The 18,130-nt window shown below is 44.0% G+C and overlaps 1 protein-coding gene across 2 annotated transcripts in view; it reads right to left on the bottom strand.

The window, feature by feature from the left end:
- Positions 1-18,130, bottom strand: part of MRC2 (mannose receptor C type 2) — a 143,550-nt gene that overhangs the window by 29,662 nt on the left and 95,758 nt on the right. For both annotated transcript variants that reach the window (XM_033918346.1, XM_033918345.1), the window contains exons 19-22: positions 10,174-10,274; positions 8,713-8,858; positions 2,125-2,239; positions 402-565 (exon numbers count right to left, since the gene is read on the bottom strand). In XM_033918346.1, the coding sequence (XP_033774237.1) occupies positions 402-565; positions 2,125-2,239; positions 8,713-8,858; positions 10,174-10,274 (526 nt within the window). The remainder of the gene's footprint in view (positions 1-401; positions 566-2,124; positions 2,240-8,712; positions 8,859-10,173; positions 10,275-18,130) is intronic.

Genomic DNA, 18,130 nt, shown 5'->3' on the forward strand with positions numbered 1-18,130 from the left:
ATGAATTTCAGCATTTAATAGTAGTAACCTACATAGAATCCAGCCCTTAGACTGTAAGCTATCTGATTAAGGGACTTACTGAACATATATGTAATTTTTTTTAACTAAAAGCTCTTCTTTGATGCAATATAAGAACATTGACAAAACAGAACACATCAAAACAATACACGATACCATGATTTTCCAACAATAAACAAACATTCCCCTCATCCCTTGTAGGAACTTATCATAGTTGTGAAACATATATACATAATGAAACATGGGTTCTTATGACCTCTCACCATCCTATGTAGCAATCCTACATTTGGTTTCATGTGCCATAAAAATGCCATGGCAACTCGTGTGTACAGGGAAAAGAGTGCAATAATGTATCTTATATAAGGAATAATGATTAGTCTCACCGGTTTCTCACTGCTGCTGGTGGTTCTATAGCCTGAAGGCTCCCCTGGAGCCCAATTCACATACTTCAAAGGTTCATTCCCCACCCACTGAAACTCCCTTTGGTTATCATGAAGACCGATCCACAGGTCCAGAGTTACATTGGGGAGAATGGACGTTATAAAAGCTGAGAATAAAACAAGATGAGGAGGGGAGAGAAATATGAGCATGCTAGTTTCTAAAACTTCCATTCAACACTGCAGTGATACAAACCCCCCCCCCCCCATCTCTTAGGAATGGTATCTACCTGCCAAGTTTCATATGTGGGCTCTTCTATGGAATGTACCACTAGGGAGCAAAGGGCCACATCTTTCCCCTGCAGGGTAACCAATATCTTATTGATTCATAATGGCTGTCTTTAAGGCAATTTTACTCTTCTAAAGTAATGTTCCCCCTTCCTCCCTTCCCAATGGGAACAGTATCACTCTTCACACTACAAAACTAAACCATACAGACTTAAGTATGAGATGACCACAAAGTCTCTTCCTCAATGTAGCTCAATCAGAAAATTGAAAGTTTGGAACCTCTACAGTAAGCACAGGATCTGATATTTCTGCTCTGGATATTGTCAGGAGGCGGGGGCTATTTGGTTCACCTATGGATTGTATTTCTCTTTTTGGAGCAGTTTATTCTTGTAGATAAGTCTACACCAGTGTCTGACATGAGTTGTGTGACAAATAAGGAAAATCACAGATGACGTCACAGTGGACTTTATTCATCCCATATACACAAAATGGAAGAGAAGTAAATCAGCCCTTAAAGGATTAAATGTCATTTTCATTGATTAGAACGTTTGGAAAAGAGGGATAAAACTGTGAACTAATTCCTGTCAACTACAGCAGCTTCTTGGTTGATTAAAGATTAACCCTCTCACCGCCTAGCTCTACTCATAGGCCAAGTCTCCAGCTTCTGCACATCTGATCCTCCTCCCAGATGCATACTTAGGTGCACTGAGATCTCAGAAATCAGTGGGCAGTAAAACCAAACTGATCCATTAAAGAGGCCAACCAAAGTTTGTTGTCCCAAAGTTCTGATTTGGCCATGTTTCAGTTTCAGCCAAAAATGCTGATGAAAGCAAAACTTCTTCCCAACCACTCTTAGCCCCCAACCAAAAATACTGCCATTCTACCTTACCAAGGCCCATGGCCTGGTGGTCTAGTGAGCTAACTAGGACAGGAACGATCCCCAGTCATCCCTGCTCCTATTATCTCCACTGTCAAAATGGCTGCTGAGATTGCAGCCAACATAGGCAGGACCTAGAAGGATTCAACAACCATTTTGATGGCAGGGTATGAGTGACTGAGGATCACTTCTGCCTCGATTAGGTCACTAGACCACCAGGAATTCTAAGGCAGTCCTGGGGGAGGGGCTCACAGATGGATCTGGGAAGGGGGCTCTGTCTGGTCACAGAGGGAGGGAGTGGGTATTGTTTCAGAGTCAGAGGCCAGTTTCAGTTTCAGCTTCAGTTTTGACTGAAACCGAGAATCAAAATTTTTGGCCATAGATTTGACTTTGGTTGTGGTCAACCACTAATCCATTAACTTTCTCAGTGTTTCTGTTTTTTTAAAATTTCAATCTTTCAATCTTCAACATGTTTTGAAGTTTGGGGAGAACTTTGACTCACAGCCAGACAATGTGATGTTTCCTGTGTCAGGGGGCTCAGTGAGAAATATGGTGAAATGTTACCCTGCTCCAGATGGTTGCCGAGGATGGCCAGGTCACCTCCAAGTAGTTTGCATGAGTTTTGTGCTTCCTGCCAGCTCTTTGGCTCTGCCTTAATGTCACCATGTACTCCGAAACACTGCACAAGGAAGACCACAGAACAGTTTGAAGATTAGAACCCAAAAATCAATAAGAAGTTATCTCTTATAATAAAACCCTAAGCGCGCTTGCGCACTCTTACCGGCGTGTTCCGTGATCCATTGGTCCGTGGCCGGCAAGAGTGCGCATGCGCGCTTTGACTCCTCCACTCACTCACTAAGCGGCAGCATCCTCGCTCCGGGACCCGCTGACCCTCCTATCTCTCCCTCCCATGCGACCCTCCCAGCGAGTGACCTTAACAACAAATCTCCCTCCAGCGTTGGCAGCCGCAGCACGCTAAACAAGCTGCTTCGCGGCTTTCTCCTGCCGATGAGTCCCTCTGCTGCATCACTAATGATGTCATCAGTGACACAACAGAGGGACTCACCGGCAGGAGAAAGCCGCGAAGCAGCCTGTTTAGCATGCTGCGGCTGCCAACGCTGAAGGGAGGTTTGTTGTTAAGGTCACTCGCTGGGAGGGTCGCATGGGAGGGAGAGATAGGAGAGTCAGCGGGGGTTGGGCTGGGAGGGGACAGAAATGGTCTGCCTCGGGTGCTTCAAGGCCTTGGCGTCTTCAAGCAGCAGCAGCGTTTACAATTCGCTGCTGTTGCCGGCTTCAGGCCTTCCTCTCTGGCGGGTCCTGCCTACTTCCTGTTTTCATGAAGATAGGATCCACCAGAGAGGAAGACCTGAAGCCGGCAACAGCAATGAATTGTGAATGCTGCTGCCCGATGAAGTTCAAGGAGGAAAGGGAGCAGAGGGGGAGAGAATGGCTTGGAGGGAAGAAGAGATGGCAGGGCATGGAGGGAAGGAGGAAGGTATGCCAGACCAAGGGAAAAGGAAGGGGGACAGGAAGGAGGACATGCCATATGGAGCAGAGAGAGAGAGGGCGGATACTGGATGGAAAGAGAAGAGAGGGCAGTGAATGGAAGGGGCAAGATAGAGGGTGAACAGTAGATGGAAGGGGTAGAGAGAGGGAGACAGACACTGAATGGAAGTGTGGGGGAGAGGAGGGACAGCTGCTGAGTGGAAGTCTGAGGGACAGGGGGAGCAGACGTTGGAAGGAAGTGGGGAGGAGAAAAAAAAAGGGCACATGCAGGATTGAGGGAAGAGGATAGATTTAGAAATAAAGATAGACAGAGAGGGGGCCAGGGAGAGACAGACAGAAAGAATGACAGACAGCATCCAAGGAGAGAGAGACAAATAAAAAAACCCACACAGACAGACATCTACTTTAGCACCCGTTAATGTAACGGGCTAAAACACTAGTTATTTATAATTTAGTTTTTGCATATTTATAACCCATTTTTCAAGAAAAATTATCCATACAGAACAAGGAATCAAACTCAAAACACCACATAGTGATATAAAAACATTACGAGTGAATAAAACATAAAATAACAAACATATTCTGAAAAGCATAGTAACAGTCAATTATGGCAAATGAAGACCTGAACGGTCCATCCAGTCTGCCCAACATTCAAAGTCATTATCAATTCCTGGTTAAACCAAAAAATGAATGTGGTATAAAATAAATGATCCTGGTCTTACTTTGCCATTTCTGAGACATAGACCATAGAAAGCTGCCTGGCACTGCCCTTATGTTCCAACAACTGGAGTTGCCATCAAAGCCCACCCCAGCCTATACCAATCTGCCTAGTCATATACTGGACACAGATCATAGAAGTCCTTCCTTTACTTTTCAACTACTGGAATCACCATCAATGCCTTCTCTAGCATATCCCAATCCAGTGGAATACGAAAGAGGAGCGGGACTTGGGTGTGATAGTTTGTGAAGATCTTAAGGTGGCCAAACAGGTTGAAAAGACAATGGCAAAAGCTAGAAGGATGCTTGGGTGCATAGAGAGAAATATGGTCAGTAGGAAAAAGGAGATATTGTGTACAATTCTGGAGACTACATCTTCAAAATGATATAAAAAGGATGGAGTCTACTAAAAAGGGTGGAGGAAGGCTACTAAAATGGTCAGTGGTCTTCATCATAAGGCGTATGGGGACAGACTTAAAGCTCTCCACATGTATACTGTGGAGGAAAGGTGGGAGGGGAGAGAAATGATAGAGACGTTTAAATACTAGAACTAAATGTTACCAGCCAGTGGTGGAATCACCACAAGAGAGAGAACCAATCACAACTAAGTCAACTACAGTTGTGATTGGTTCTCTCTCTTGTGGTGATTCCACCACTGGCTGGTAACATTTATAATAGTTATAGCATTTATTGTTGCCATTTTCTATTTCTGAGAGATGTTTAAATACATACTTGGCATAAATGTGGATAAAGCAAGTCTCTTTCATTTGAGAGAAAACTCTGGAATGAGGGGGCATAGTTTTAAGTTAAGAGGTGATAGACTCAGGAGAAATCTAAGAAAATATATTTTTACAGAAAGGGTGGTAGATGCATGAAAATGTCTCCTGGTAGAGGTGATGGAGACAAAGACTGTGTCTAAATTCAAGAAAGTGTGGGACAGGCGTGTGGGATCTCTTACGGATAGTGGATGCTGCGAATAGGCAGAACGAACGGGCCACTTGGCCTTTATCTGCCATCATGTTTTTATGTTTCTTCTCGTATGTCTTTTGCCGCAAGCCCCATACCATTTTAGTCACCTTCCTCTGAATCGATTTAGCAATTGCAACATTGAAATAAAATGTATAACAACAAGTAATCAAGCAATCATTGCTCCATCTGCCAAAGGAATTAATTTTTGAACCTCTAGAGCAGGGGTGTCAAAGTCCCTCCTCGAGGGCCGTAATCCAGTCGGGTTTTCAGGATTTCCCCAATGAATATGCATTGAAAGCAGTGCATGCACATAGATCTCATGCATATTCATTGGGGAAATCCTGAAAACCCGACTGGATTTCGGCCCTCGAGGACCGACTTTGACACCTGTGCTCTAGAGGAAACCTGGACACTTTCTGCTACAAAATGATATGGAACTCTATTTTTTGGGTAGTATTATTCCACCTCATCAGAAACATCAAAGTAGACACAACATAACATAAAGCTTTTATTTCTGTCCCGCAAAACCTTGCAGTTCAATATGGGTAATATAATAAAGACTTTACACAGGCAGTGAAATGCAAGTTTAACCACACTAATGTCATTCTCCTCAAAACTTGCTAAACAAATAGGAAATAAATATAAATAGGAAGTAAATGTCATAATCAAAGGACAGAATTCTTGTTTCCAGAGGGCTGCCTGATAAGAAAGTTGTTCTCTTTAAATATATCATCACTAACATATCACCCGGCGTTGCCCGGGTATTTATTTATCCCAGGTATTTATTTATGTCGTGGACATCTTCATTTTAGCAGCTAGAATGGCCCTATCTATGGGGCTGAACTTGGACTTAAATGGCATTGGGAGTGTCAGTATTCATTCTCAGTGACCCCAAAAACTATGGATTAGACACTATGTGTCTTTTTTAATTACGTTTACATGTCACCCCTTTCCACCCCCACAGTATTTGTTCCCAGATAGTAAGTGATATGTATACCAAGTTTGGTTGAAATTGCTCCATGTGTTTCAGAGTTATACTGGAACATACATACATAAATACACACATCCGATTTTATATATATAGATGTTTAGAGGCCCTCCATATGCGGCCCTGAACTCAGGCAGAGTCAGGACCTTTTCTGCCACCTCCAGCAAGCACCACACGAGCCTCCAGTGACTCGCAACAGGAGTTCATGTCCCTGGTCCACCAGTACAAGTATAAGTATGCAACTGATGTGGCTCCCACCCATGGATGACCCCCACTGGGGGGAGGGAGAGAAAGAAATGAGGAGAGGAGGCTGTGTGGCTAGTTTGCTTGGGGGTGGGGCTGAGGGTGCATGTGTCCTCTTTTTTGTTTTTGGAACTATGGTAACCCTGAAGGAGTCTGGGACTGGTTTTCCAAGTACTGAAGGAGTTTGGGACTGGTTTCTTAAGTGTTGAACTAAGTTTTCTCTTTAATAAAATGCTGAATTATGTTTAGCTGCAGACCTAACTTATCTCATGTTCTAGCCTGCCTGAACTGGGTGTTAGCTTGGACATTCTAACTTCTAATGGCTATCTCAGCATAAACGACATGCAACAGAAAGACTGCAGAGCCTAGATAAGTGACTTGCTAGTGACCTGCTAGTGTGAGCTGAGGACCAATGATTGTTAAGAAAAGTAACACGTGAAAAGTTTTTTCTAGAATTCAGTTGTATAGCCAGAAGAATCTATAAATTTCACTGTAACGTCCTGTTTTCGGCACTTCTGAAGCCAGCTTGGAGCTCGGGAGTCGCATACGTATGCTAATAAACTATCTGTGCCTTCTTCAAGTCTCTAGGTTTTTTGGCTGCCCAAAGTGACCTTTCAACCCTACATACACTGAAAACATGATGGGAGAGATAGGAAGAAAAACAGGAGAGAACCGAGCCCTGGAATCCCAGTGAGGACAGCGTATCAAGGTGGTGATTAACAGTGTCAAAAGAACAGATCATTGGAGACTTTAGCAAGGGCAATCTCTGTGGACTGCAGTGGGTGATAGTCTGATTGAAGTGGGTCAAGAATAGCTTAAGATGAAAGGAAGTCCAGGCAATGGTGGTGAACAGCATGTTCAAGTCCTTGGATAAGAAGGGTAAGAGGGATATGGAGCCATAGTTGTGTAAAACCCCTTAGTGGTATGTGATACAATTACATTACAATTTAATTATTACAATTAAATGTATGAAATGTTATGATCACAGTCAGATGTTTCAATAGGCTTCCCCTTCACACCAATACAGAGGTTAAATATTTGTATTTATTTATTGCAACTTAAAAATAAACAATAAGAATTGACGGTGAAAGAAAACTAAATAGGTATGTCCAACAATTGTTATCAGATGTTTAAACAAGGTAAATTAAATTTAAATATAAATGGATAGCAAAGCTAATTTATCATTCACGTATGATCAAATTTACTTTGATTACACCATTATAGTTAGTGATAATATTCAAACTTCAAACAAGCATGTCATGCCTTTCAGCTTAATACCAACTTTGTTCCAGGATATCCAGAACCACATGTATTTGATTAGGTGACTCTTAAAACTAGAGAGTGCTTCTCAGTCCCAAAGTTCAATAAAACACCTGTTTTCACCAGTATGACCACTTTCTTGTGTTGAGTACCAATGAGTTGTTATCCCATCACCTGTCTGGAACCAGCAGCTCCTCTGAAGATCCAGATGTTTGCTACTATCCTAACTGTAAACAAATGAAAGAAAGCAAAACCCTAGCCTCCCTAGATGAATGCAGGCTAAAGTCAATGTCTTCTTAGGCTAAGGCCATCTATTTCTAACTAATCCCCCCTTTTACTACACTGTGGTTGAGGTTTCTACTGTGGCCTGGAGTGCTAAATGCTCCAACGCTGCTCTGATGCTCATAGAGTTCCTATGAACATCAGAGCATTTAGTGCATCAGACCATGTAAAAACCTCTGTCACGGCTTAGTAAAAGAGGGTCTAAATGTGCAAAAGAACATTCTTTTATCCCTAATCTGACCCCCAGGACACCCCGTTAAAAAATGCTTTTGATATGAAATCAGTTATTTTTTTGTGTGAACCATATGGTAATCCTATCTGAGCAACTCTCAAAATTTCCCTCTTTCCTCTCCCCTATAAGTGCTTTAAATTTAGTATTTTTTCTTCCTGTTACAGTCGGAGGGGCATGAGGGGTTTTTTTAAGGAGACGTATAACTATGGCCTGTTTGAATTTATTGGGAACAGTTGCAGTGGAAGAGTGATAGGTTGAGGATGTGACAGATAGGAGATATGACAGTAGGAGAGATAGTGCTGAATAGGTGGGTGGGAATCAAATCAGAGGAGCAATTAGTGGGTTTGGAGGAGGAGAGAAGATGTGCAGTTTCCTCTTCAGTGATTTCAGAAAAGGAGGAAAAGATGGCAGAGGTTGGCAGAAGAGACAGATAGAAGGGGAGTGGGGGTAGGTGGGAAACTGGCCTGGTTTTGAATTCAAGGTGGATCTTCCTAAATGAGCTTTAGTAAAAGGAATTTTTGTGCTGTGAGCAGTCTTAAAGCCAGTTGCCTTAGGTAAGAACATAAGAACAAACAAATTGCCACTGCTGGGTCAGTGCCCAGCAGTCCACTCATGTGGTGGCCCCCAGGTCAAAGACCAGTGCTCTAAATGAGTCCAGCCTCACCTGCGTACGTTCCAGTTTAGCAGGAACTTATCCAACTTTGTCTTGAATCCCTGGAGAGTGTTTTCCCCTATAACAGACTTGGGTCCTATTCAGAAGTGGGCTATCCATTCCCTGAATCGTCCATACTGTTTTAGACATTCCTTCCAAATGTAGGGCAAGGTTTTCTTTCCGGCAAGAGTTGTATGCTGTCCTGATTGTAACATTATAGAGGTTCATATGATTTCTTGTTTACATCAGTCCCATGAGTATGAATGATGTGTTGGTTCTATCTACACATGAACTGATACAGACCTTGTTGCTGAATGGGAGCCAGCCACGTGGGCAGCCTCCTTTGGAAGGCATCAGGGGTGGGAGCATGGAAGGCTTCACGGTAGTTCTGTTGCTCCGTTTACAGATGTAGGGGAGAGCTGTAAGACACTTCTGGTCTCCCCAGTCTTCTGCAGAGAGGAAAGAATGGAACAGTGTGAGATGGATGTTTCATGATCAGGCCAACATTACTTTTCAGTCATTATGCAAAAGCTAAAACTCCACAATAATAGTTTAATAGTTTACAGTACTTAATAAACCACCTTTCTCAAAAACATCAGAGTGCTTTACATAAATACAATAACACAAAAGAAAAATGCACAAAGGGCCTCATGGCGCAGCGATTCACTAGATATTGATGGTGTTTATGCTTACTTTGCTGTTTATTTGTGTGAGTATTTAACCATTTGGATTCCATTGTTCACATCTCAGGACTAACATTTGACTCCTGTGCAGGCATTCTGTGCTGAAACACAGCTTGTGTTGGGTTAATAAAGACAAGTCCTAGTTTCATGAGGCCCTTTTTGCACTTATCCTGTGTGTTTTGGTCCTATTGTACTTTGATCCTCTTCATGTGTTCTGTCTCATACATATAATAAAACATAATACACACTTTACATAATACACTCCCCCCCCCCCAACTCAGGCAACAGAACTCTTTATTGACATTCCGTAAAATGGTAAAGACCCTCCTCTTCAACTAAAGATCTCCCTCAGTCTACACCCTCCCTTAAACCCCACCTCTCTCTTCTCTCCCCTATTTAACTTCTCCTAAATTTCAGTATAGTCCTCTCTTAGTCTGTACTCTGATAAATTGTCTGTACTCTGAAAAATTGTTTGTACCCTGATAAATACTGCACAATCTTGTATGTCCAAGCACCTAAACCTATTGTACATCTTATTTGCCTAATTACTTCTACTGTGTATGTTTACTTGTAGACCGTTCTGAGCTACTGGGAGAACGGGATATAAATCTAAATAAATAAATAAAAATAAATAAATAAATAAATACACAAAAAATAAAATCTGATTTAAATAAAATAACAACTTTGCTTAAAAACTGGAAGACACAGCACTTGGAGGTTTAGGGAATTCAGTGAGCAATGCAACCACAATTGGATAGATGTAGGTCAGTGTTTCTCAACTTGGTCCTGGAGTACCCCCATGCCAGTCAGGTTTTCAGGATATCCACATTGAATCTGCATAAACTTGATTTGCATATCCTGCCTCCATTATATGCAAATTTCTTTCATGCATATTCATTGTGGATATCTTGAAAACCTGACTGGCAAGGGGGTACTCCAGGACCAAGTTGAGAAACACTGATGTAAGTAAACTACCAACTTGAGGTTTGAAGGTCATAGTTCGGTGAAAGGTATCTCACTGCACCTACTTCCAGTAGCACAGAAAAGGAAACACTAGTGAGAGTTAAAGACCTTGCTGTACCTCTGCTTGCTGTCATGTACACACATTTCTTATCTTTGGTGATCTGCCATGGTTTGCCCAGTGCCCAGGCGACAAAGTTCAGCACTGTCTTATCCGACCATCTGAAGACACACAGACACATCCCGCATTACAGGGGTTAATTTTATAAAGCCTGACATATGTGCAATGGTATATACATAGAAAACATACTTGTGCCAAAAGTTCATGCAGACTTTGCATAGGTATTCCCAGGGGTACAGAGGAGTAGGTGGGTGGGTCGTAATATTCGTGGGTAAATTATATAAACTGATGGGTACACACATACAATACATGTAAACAGTGGCATATCTGTCTTGGTAACCACCTGGAGCACAGCACCCTCTCCATGCGGTGGCGGTGGGGGGTGCATGGAGCAATTAGGGGGCCATGGTCTGCCTCTGTGCTGGTTCCCTGCCTCCAGAATAGGAGGATGATGTCAGAGAGGGCAAGGGCTGGTGGAACCGATGGCTGCACATAGGTGGACCATGGCCCCGTGATCGCTCCATGCAGCCCCCAACTTCCTGCACCCAGGGTGGAAAGCCACCACCACCCTGCCCCTGGTATGCTAGATCATGCACAAGTTTACATTATCTTCCAAGCAGGTATAAAATTGTGCCTGTAAATTTGTTGGAGCTGGATTGGGGGTCTATTTTATATAGATACGTGGAGGGCCAAGTCAGAACGTTCCAAATGGACGTCCATGCGCTGGAAATATCCAACATGAACACCCATTTTACAAACTGAAGTCCAAATTTTGAACACGGAGGGATGAGGGTGGGAGCAAGTGACATGGCTGTCTATATAGCAGCATTCTCAGAAAATAATCATACAGATTTCCATGTACAGCAGAGGGGCAGCCATGTGGTTAATATTTATTATTAACCAGCCAGGTTTACATTTATTATTTATTTACAATAAAAACATCCAAAATATTTAAACAAATGCATACAAAGAATCATCAGCTACATTAATAATAAAAGCAAAATTTCTTTAGGACCAGGATAGTACAGGAATATTCCAAAATATAGACAGTTATTTCAGCCACGTTAGGCTTTTTTTAATCACTGGACAGCCAAGGGGGTCTGTTGGAGAAAGCACGTGGTGGAGCAGAGAGCGGAACGGATCAGAGGTGCTGTGTGAGTGTGCTTGATCCCAACTGCAGGGACAGAGAAGGCTGACATAGCGGGCGGAAAGAGAGGAGCGGAGAGGGCAGGAGAAGCAAAGGAGAGTCGGAGGAGGCAGTAAAAGGGGGCAGAGAGGAGCGGAGAAGGCAGAAGAAGCGGCAAAGGGAGAGGGCAGAGGCGGGTGGTAGTTCTGCCCACCCCCCGTCACAGCCGAGCTCCCCCATAAAAGGGGTCGAGCAGGCAGAGGGTCCACATCGCTAGGCCATCCAAGGGGGTCTGTTGGAAAAAGCAGGTGGTGGAGCAGAGAGCGGAGCAGATCGGAGGTGCTGTGTGAGTGTGCTTGATCCCAACTGCAGGGACAGAGAAGGCTGACATAGCGGGCGGAAAGAGAGGAGTGGAGAGGGCAGGAGAAGTGAAGGAGAGTCAGAGGAGGCAGTAAAAGGGGGCGGAGAGGAGCAGAGAAGGCAGGAAAAGCGGCAAAGGGAGCGGGCAGAGGCGGGTGGTAGCTCCGCCCACCCCCGACGTCACAGCCGAGCTCCCCCATAAAAGGGGTCGAGCCAACAGCGCGCAGCCGTTCGGCGCGCGGCAAAGGCACTCGCCTTAGCGAGAGCGCCTTTGCGAAGGGCCTCAAGAAGGGCATCAAGGAAGGGCTATCAACTTTAGCCGGTCTCTTAACCTCTACAAATAGCTAATTAACCAATTGACTTCAGTCTTTTTTTTTTCAACTTTCTTCCAAGTCCTTCAACTTTCAACCTTCTACTTTCTACCTAACCAACAAGCAACTAAAACCCTTCACACTTAACAGGCGGACCACACAAATCACTCTATCCCCAAATCATTTTAACAGGCAGACCAGCAATCCTCTAACATTTAATCAGACTGGCCTCACTAACACACTAACAAGCAGGCAACCAAATTGACAATTAACTAACTACTCTATCTCCCAGACCAAGAACTAACTAACTACCTCTATCCCTCCAACCTCAACACTTTCTGACTACACCTAACAGCCCCCATCCTAACAAATATTAATTAAATAAATAAATAAAAACTTTTGTAAATTGCAGGTAGGACTAGAAGCAACAAGACTTCTATCAAGACAGGCAGTCCAGGTACCAAAAGTACCCAGGGGATGGCTACGGTCTTCGTACAGATGGAGGGGAAGCCAGGACGGAGGGCAGATGTCTCTGTACAGACCGAGGCCATCCCCTCAAAGAAGATGTCTACAGTCTCCACTCAGACGGAGACAATGGATCAGCCAGATGAAAGCCTTTTGCTAGAGCTGAGGAGCTTGAGAGAGGAGGTTCAACGCTTAAGATGCATCCGAGACGACGAGACCTTCATCGACGGAGTCATCCAAGAGCTGTCTCAGATCACCGAACAAGAACCTGACAAGATCATCCTAGAGACACCAAAGCATCCAAGCCTGCAAACTTGAGACCAACTGTCGGAATACAGGAAGTGGCTGGGGATGTTGATTCCTGGCAGCTTGTGACTTCCTCCACAGGAAAATGCAGAAAACCTTATTCTGTCTCTTACTCTCACATACAGGGCGGCTCTACATCGACACCACAAATCACCCTGAGGAACAGATACCAGCTGCTACAGGAAGGTCCTGACAACGAGGAGCAGGAAGTTGTTCAGCAGACGGTTCCAGTTCCGGAGCCAACAAATCGGCCCACCCCTAAGAAGCGCAGAGTGGTGGTCATCGGGGATTCGCTGCTGAGGGGTACCGAGGGTCCAATCTGTAGATCAGACCTTCAATCAAGAGAGGTCTGCTGTTTGCCAGGGGCCAGGATCCGGGATGTAACCGCTTGCCTGGACAGACTCATCAAGCCCCGCGACCACTTCCCCATGATTCTCATCCACGTCGGAACCAACGATACCACCAGGAGCACCCCGGAGAGCATACCTGAAGACTTCAGAGCCCTGGGTGAGAAGCTGAGGAGGTTGGATGCGCAGGTGGTCTTCTCCTCAATCCTCCCGGTAAGGGGTAAGGGCAGTGCCAGGGAGGATCGCATCCTGAGGGCAAACGACTGGCTGCAGGGATGGTGCAAGGAGATGAACTTCGGGTTCTTGCACCATGGAGAGGCATTACAAGGATTACAGGGACCAGACGGGTTACACCTGACCAGAAGAGGGAAGAACGTTCTTGGACACCGTCTAGCCCACCTACTACACTAGGGCTTTAAACTAGGTAAGTTGGGGGAGGGTACGGGCACAAACAACCTATCTGGAAAGCTAAGCTGCCAATACTTTTTTGAGACTAAGGTAAGTAAACACCGCAATTCTGAGTCTGAGTCAGGGGTGAGTATACACACTTTCAAGTCTGGGGTTGGCTCATATCATAATTCTGGGTCACATTGTAATTCTGGGTCTAAGGAGAGTACACATTGTGATTCTGAGTCTAGAGGGAGTACACATTGTGATTCTGGGTCTAGAGGGAGTACACATTGTGATTCTGGGTCCAGCGAGAGTACACACATTGCAAACTGCATTAAAGGTGTCCAAATAACTCAAGCGGGACCATCTCCACTGAAGAGTGGTAACCCTAATTGTGAGACCACCAGGGACAGAGGAAATATCTGCATAATGTGTACAGCACTGAATAGGTCTAGTAGCATATATAAATGATTGCTAGTAGGGAGGGGTATGATATAGAGACTCTGGATAAAGGCACAAGGGCAGGGGGTTACATGAGAGAGACTACAAATATAAGAAATAGCTTTACTGGGTCAGACCAACGGTCCAGCAAGCCTAGTAGCTCGTTCTCACGGTGGTAATCCAGGTCACTAGTACATGGCCAAAATCCAAGGAGTAGCAATATTCCATGCTACCAATCCAGGGCAAGCAGTAGCTTCCCCCCTGTAAAGACTTTTCCTCCAGGAACTTGTCCAAACCTTTCTTAAAACCAGCTACGCTATCTGTTCTTACCACAGCCTCTGGCAATGCATTCCAGAGCTTAACTATTCTCCGAGTGAAAAAATATTTCCTCCTATTGGTTTTAAAAGTATTTCCTTTGCCTCCGGATGCTTGTTGGCTGTGTCATAAGGTGTGTCTCCTGGCCCGACGTTGTATTATGCAGCAATGGACCTCATCGACTCCTCCATCTTTTTGGCATTGGAGAGCTCATCTTCATGAGTTGGTTTTTCAGGAGGCCCGTGAGGTGGGGGGTTCCTTTAAACGTCGTCGGAGCTTCTTGTTGATATGGGATCCATATTTAAGTTCTTTGTCTCCTAGGGGGCGTGGCCTTCTTCTGAACACCCTGGCTTGAAGTTGCTTTCTCCTGGCTAGTTCTGGATCTCGACATCTCTCTGCTCCGAGGCTCAATAAGGGGGGAGGGTCTTGAGGGGGGGTTGGAGGGGTTCTGTTTTTGGGGAGGGGGATGCTTAGCTTGTTTTGCTGCCCTTGGGTCATCAGAGTCCAGACCCTGGGGGGGGAAATTGGTTTGCGACAGTCTTCTTTCTGCCTGGCGTTCCACTTCCTGGGGGGGGCGTGGGGTGTTGGTGGGGGTAGGGTTGGAGGTAGACGGACCTGGGGGTGGTTGGGTATTTTTTAGGGCGTTATAATTGACATGTTTGTGTTTGGTTGTCTTTGTTTATGCAGCCATTGTATCTTTTTTCTGTGCTGGCATTTGTTGTTGCTGAATTCACTTCTGCGTGTTTCATGTCAATAAAAATTGTTTACAACCTAAAATTATTTCCCTGCACCTTCATCGAGTGTCCCCTAGTCTTTGTAATTTTTGGTGGAATAAAAAAATCGATCCACTTGTACCTGTTCTACTCCACTCAGGATGTTGTAGACTTCAATTATATCTCCCCTGAGCGGTCTCTTTTCCAAGCTGAAAAGCCCTAACTATTTTAGTTTTTCCTCATATGAGAGGAGTTCCATCCCCTTTATCATTTTGGTCGCTCTTCTTTACACCTTTTCTAGTGCCACTATATCTTTTTGAGATAAGGAGACCAGAATTGGAAGCAATATTCCAGATGAGGTCGCACCATGGAGTGATACAGGGGCGTTATAACATTCTTAGTCTTGTTAACCATCCCTTTTAAAATAATTCTTAGCATCCTGTTTGCTTTTTTGGCCGCTGCCACACATTGGGCGGAAGGTTTCATCGTATTGTCTACGATGATGCCCAGATCCTTTTCTTGGGTGCTAATCCCCCAAGGTGAACCCTAGCATCTGGTAACTGTGATTCAGGTTATTCACTTTGCATTTGTCCACATTAAATTTCATCTGCCATTTGGACGCCCAGTCTTCCAATTTCCTAAGGTCGCCTGCAATTTTTCAGTCTGCATGCGTTTTAACAACTTTGAACAGTTTAGTGTCATCTGCAAATTTAATCACCTCACTCATCGTTCCAATTTCCAGATCATTTATAAATAAGTTAAATAGCACCGGTCCCAGTACAGACCCCTGTGTCACTCCACTGTTTACTCTCCTCCATTGAGAAAAATGACCATTTAACCCTACCCTCTGTTTTCTATCCGATAACCAATTCCTAATCCACAACTGAACTTTGCCACCTATCCCATGACACTTTAATTTTCTCAGGAGCCTCTCATGAGGAACTTTATCAAAAACTTTCTGAAAATCTAGATACACTATATCAACCGGTTCACCATTATCCACATGTTTATTCACACCTTCAAAGATGTCAAGCAAATTTGTGAGGCAAGATCTTCCTTGGCTGAACCCATGCTGACTCTGTCTCATTAAATCATGTTTGTCTACGTGTTCCACAATTTTATTTTTTATAATTGTTTCTACCATTTTGCCCGGCACTGAAGTGAGGCTTACCAGTCTATAATTTCCCAGATCTCCCCTGGAGCCCTTTTAGAAATTGGTGTAACATTGGCCACCCTCCAGTCTTCAGGTACTACGGACGATTTTAGCAACAGGTTACAGATCACTAACAGCAGGTCAGCAATTTCATGTTTGAGTTCTTTTAGTACCCTGGAATGTATACCATCCAGTCCAGGTGATTTATCACTTTTTAACTTGTCAATTTGGCTTAGTACATCTTCCAGATTCCAGGTGAAGCTGAGAGAGAAACTGAGCAAAACTGGGGGGTGGGGGGGGGGGAAATATGAGAAAGACAAGAGAGGACCCAGGCCATAGTGACAATATGAAACAAAGAGAATCACTTCTTTGCTTCACCTATCAAAGGAGGTAACTATGATTTTCAGAAGAACCTTATAGCAGTGTTTCCAAATCTGTCATGGCATGCAAGAAAGAAATTTGCAAATAATGAAGGCAGTGTATGCAAATCAATCTTATGCATATTCATTGTAATCCTGAAAACCTGACCAGCAAGAGGGTTCTCCAGGACCAGCTTGGGAAACACTGCCTTATGGGACTGATTTAGTAAAATTTCTTTACCAATAGATACAGAATAGGGAAATTGTACAATTGAAAAAATGGGGTGGGGGGAGGGGGGACTTTCTTATATGGTATAAGCGTGGATCCAAGATGGTGTCTTCAAGCTAGACGCGCTGGGCTGTTCGCGTCAGGTTTGTCCTTAATTTAGAAATTTTCTTTGTATCGAGCCCTGTACGGGCTTTGTGGATACTTACAATTATGCCAAAGAGAAGGGGCCGGAGCGCTGCTGCTGCCTCGCGGCGTCCCGAGGTTCCTCCTCTTGGCAACATAGAACAGCTCCTGAGGCGAATACAGGGGGTCTCTCGTGCGTCGGATGGAGGCCTGTTGAGGACACAGGGAGGCGAACCCATTGCTGTTCCTCTGAGGCACGATGTCACGCTGAGTCCCGATGCAAGGGCGCCGCCCCTACAACCCCAGGTCACTAGCTCTCCCAGGGGTGGGGAAACCCCGGAGTCCATGGCATTTTCTCCCTCAGAGGCAAGATTGGAACTGGGAGAAGGCTTGGAGGTAGGGGCTCACATTAAAGGAGCCCTAATCAATATACCTGGGGATATTCCAACTTTACTTGGGGGCGATATCCAGGAGGCAGGCCCTGAAGAACACTTACAGAATGGTGAGCACTCTTACAAACTTCGATTTCTTTGGTAAAGCCCGCAGTGGTAACCTTAGAACCTTTATGGGATTTAATTGCTGGCTTTGCGGAGTCCACTACTCCTAAATTTCAATACTTGGAAAGTAAAATTATAAAACAAACAAAACAATTGAATGATTTGAGAGAAGAATTGACTGATTCAAAAGCATCTATACAGAAAATTTAAAAGGAAATCTCCATATCTAAATAACTTCAAGAGACTCTGGTCAAGGATAATACCAACTTGAGAAGGAAAGTTGAAATGCTTGAGAATAATTCTCGTAGTAATAATTTAAGGTTAATTAATTTTCCTAAACTTGAGATGGTAAATCTTAGAGAAATGTTTAGGAGATATTTAGTGGAAATATTAGAAGTATCAGAGGAAATGTTACCACCATTCTCACGGGTCTATTATTTGCCGATGAAAGCTTTTGTAGAACAACAAAAAGAACTGGACAAACGAACTTTAAATGTTTCAGAAATATTAGAGACATCTGATAAGGACTTAGCATTGCCAGCAACTTTGATTATAACCGTGGCGCTCCTATTAGATAAAACATGGTTATTAAGACTTTACTTTAAAAATAGACAAAAAGTTTTTCTTGGCTGTAAAGTACAGATGTTTCCTGATCTTACAAGGGAAACACAGAAGCGTCGCCGGGAATTTCTTCTTTTGAAACCTGGGGTTACATCTCTGGGGGCTACCTTTTATTTGAGACACCCATGTAAATGTATAGTGTGTTACCGCTCTGTTAAGTATGTGTTCTTTGAACCACCTCAATTGACAACTTTTGTAGCA

Source organism: Geotrypetes seraphini, chromosome 13 (genome assembly GCF_902459505.1).
Source record: "Geotrypetes seraphini chromosome 13, aGeoSer1.1, whole genome shotgun sequence".
Lineage (NCBI taxonomy): Eukaryota > Metazoa > Chordata > Amphibia > Gymnophiona > Dermophiidae > Geotrypetes > Geotrypetes seraphini.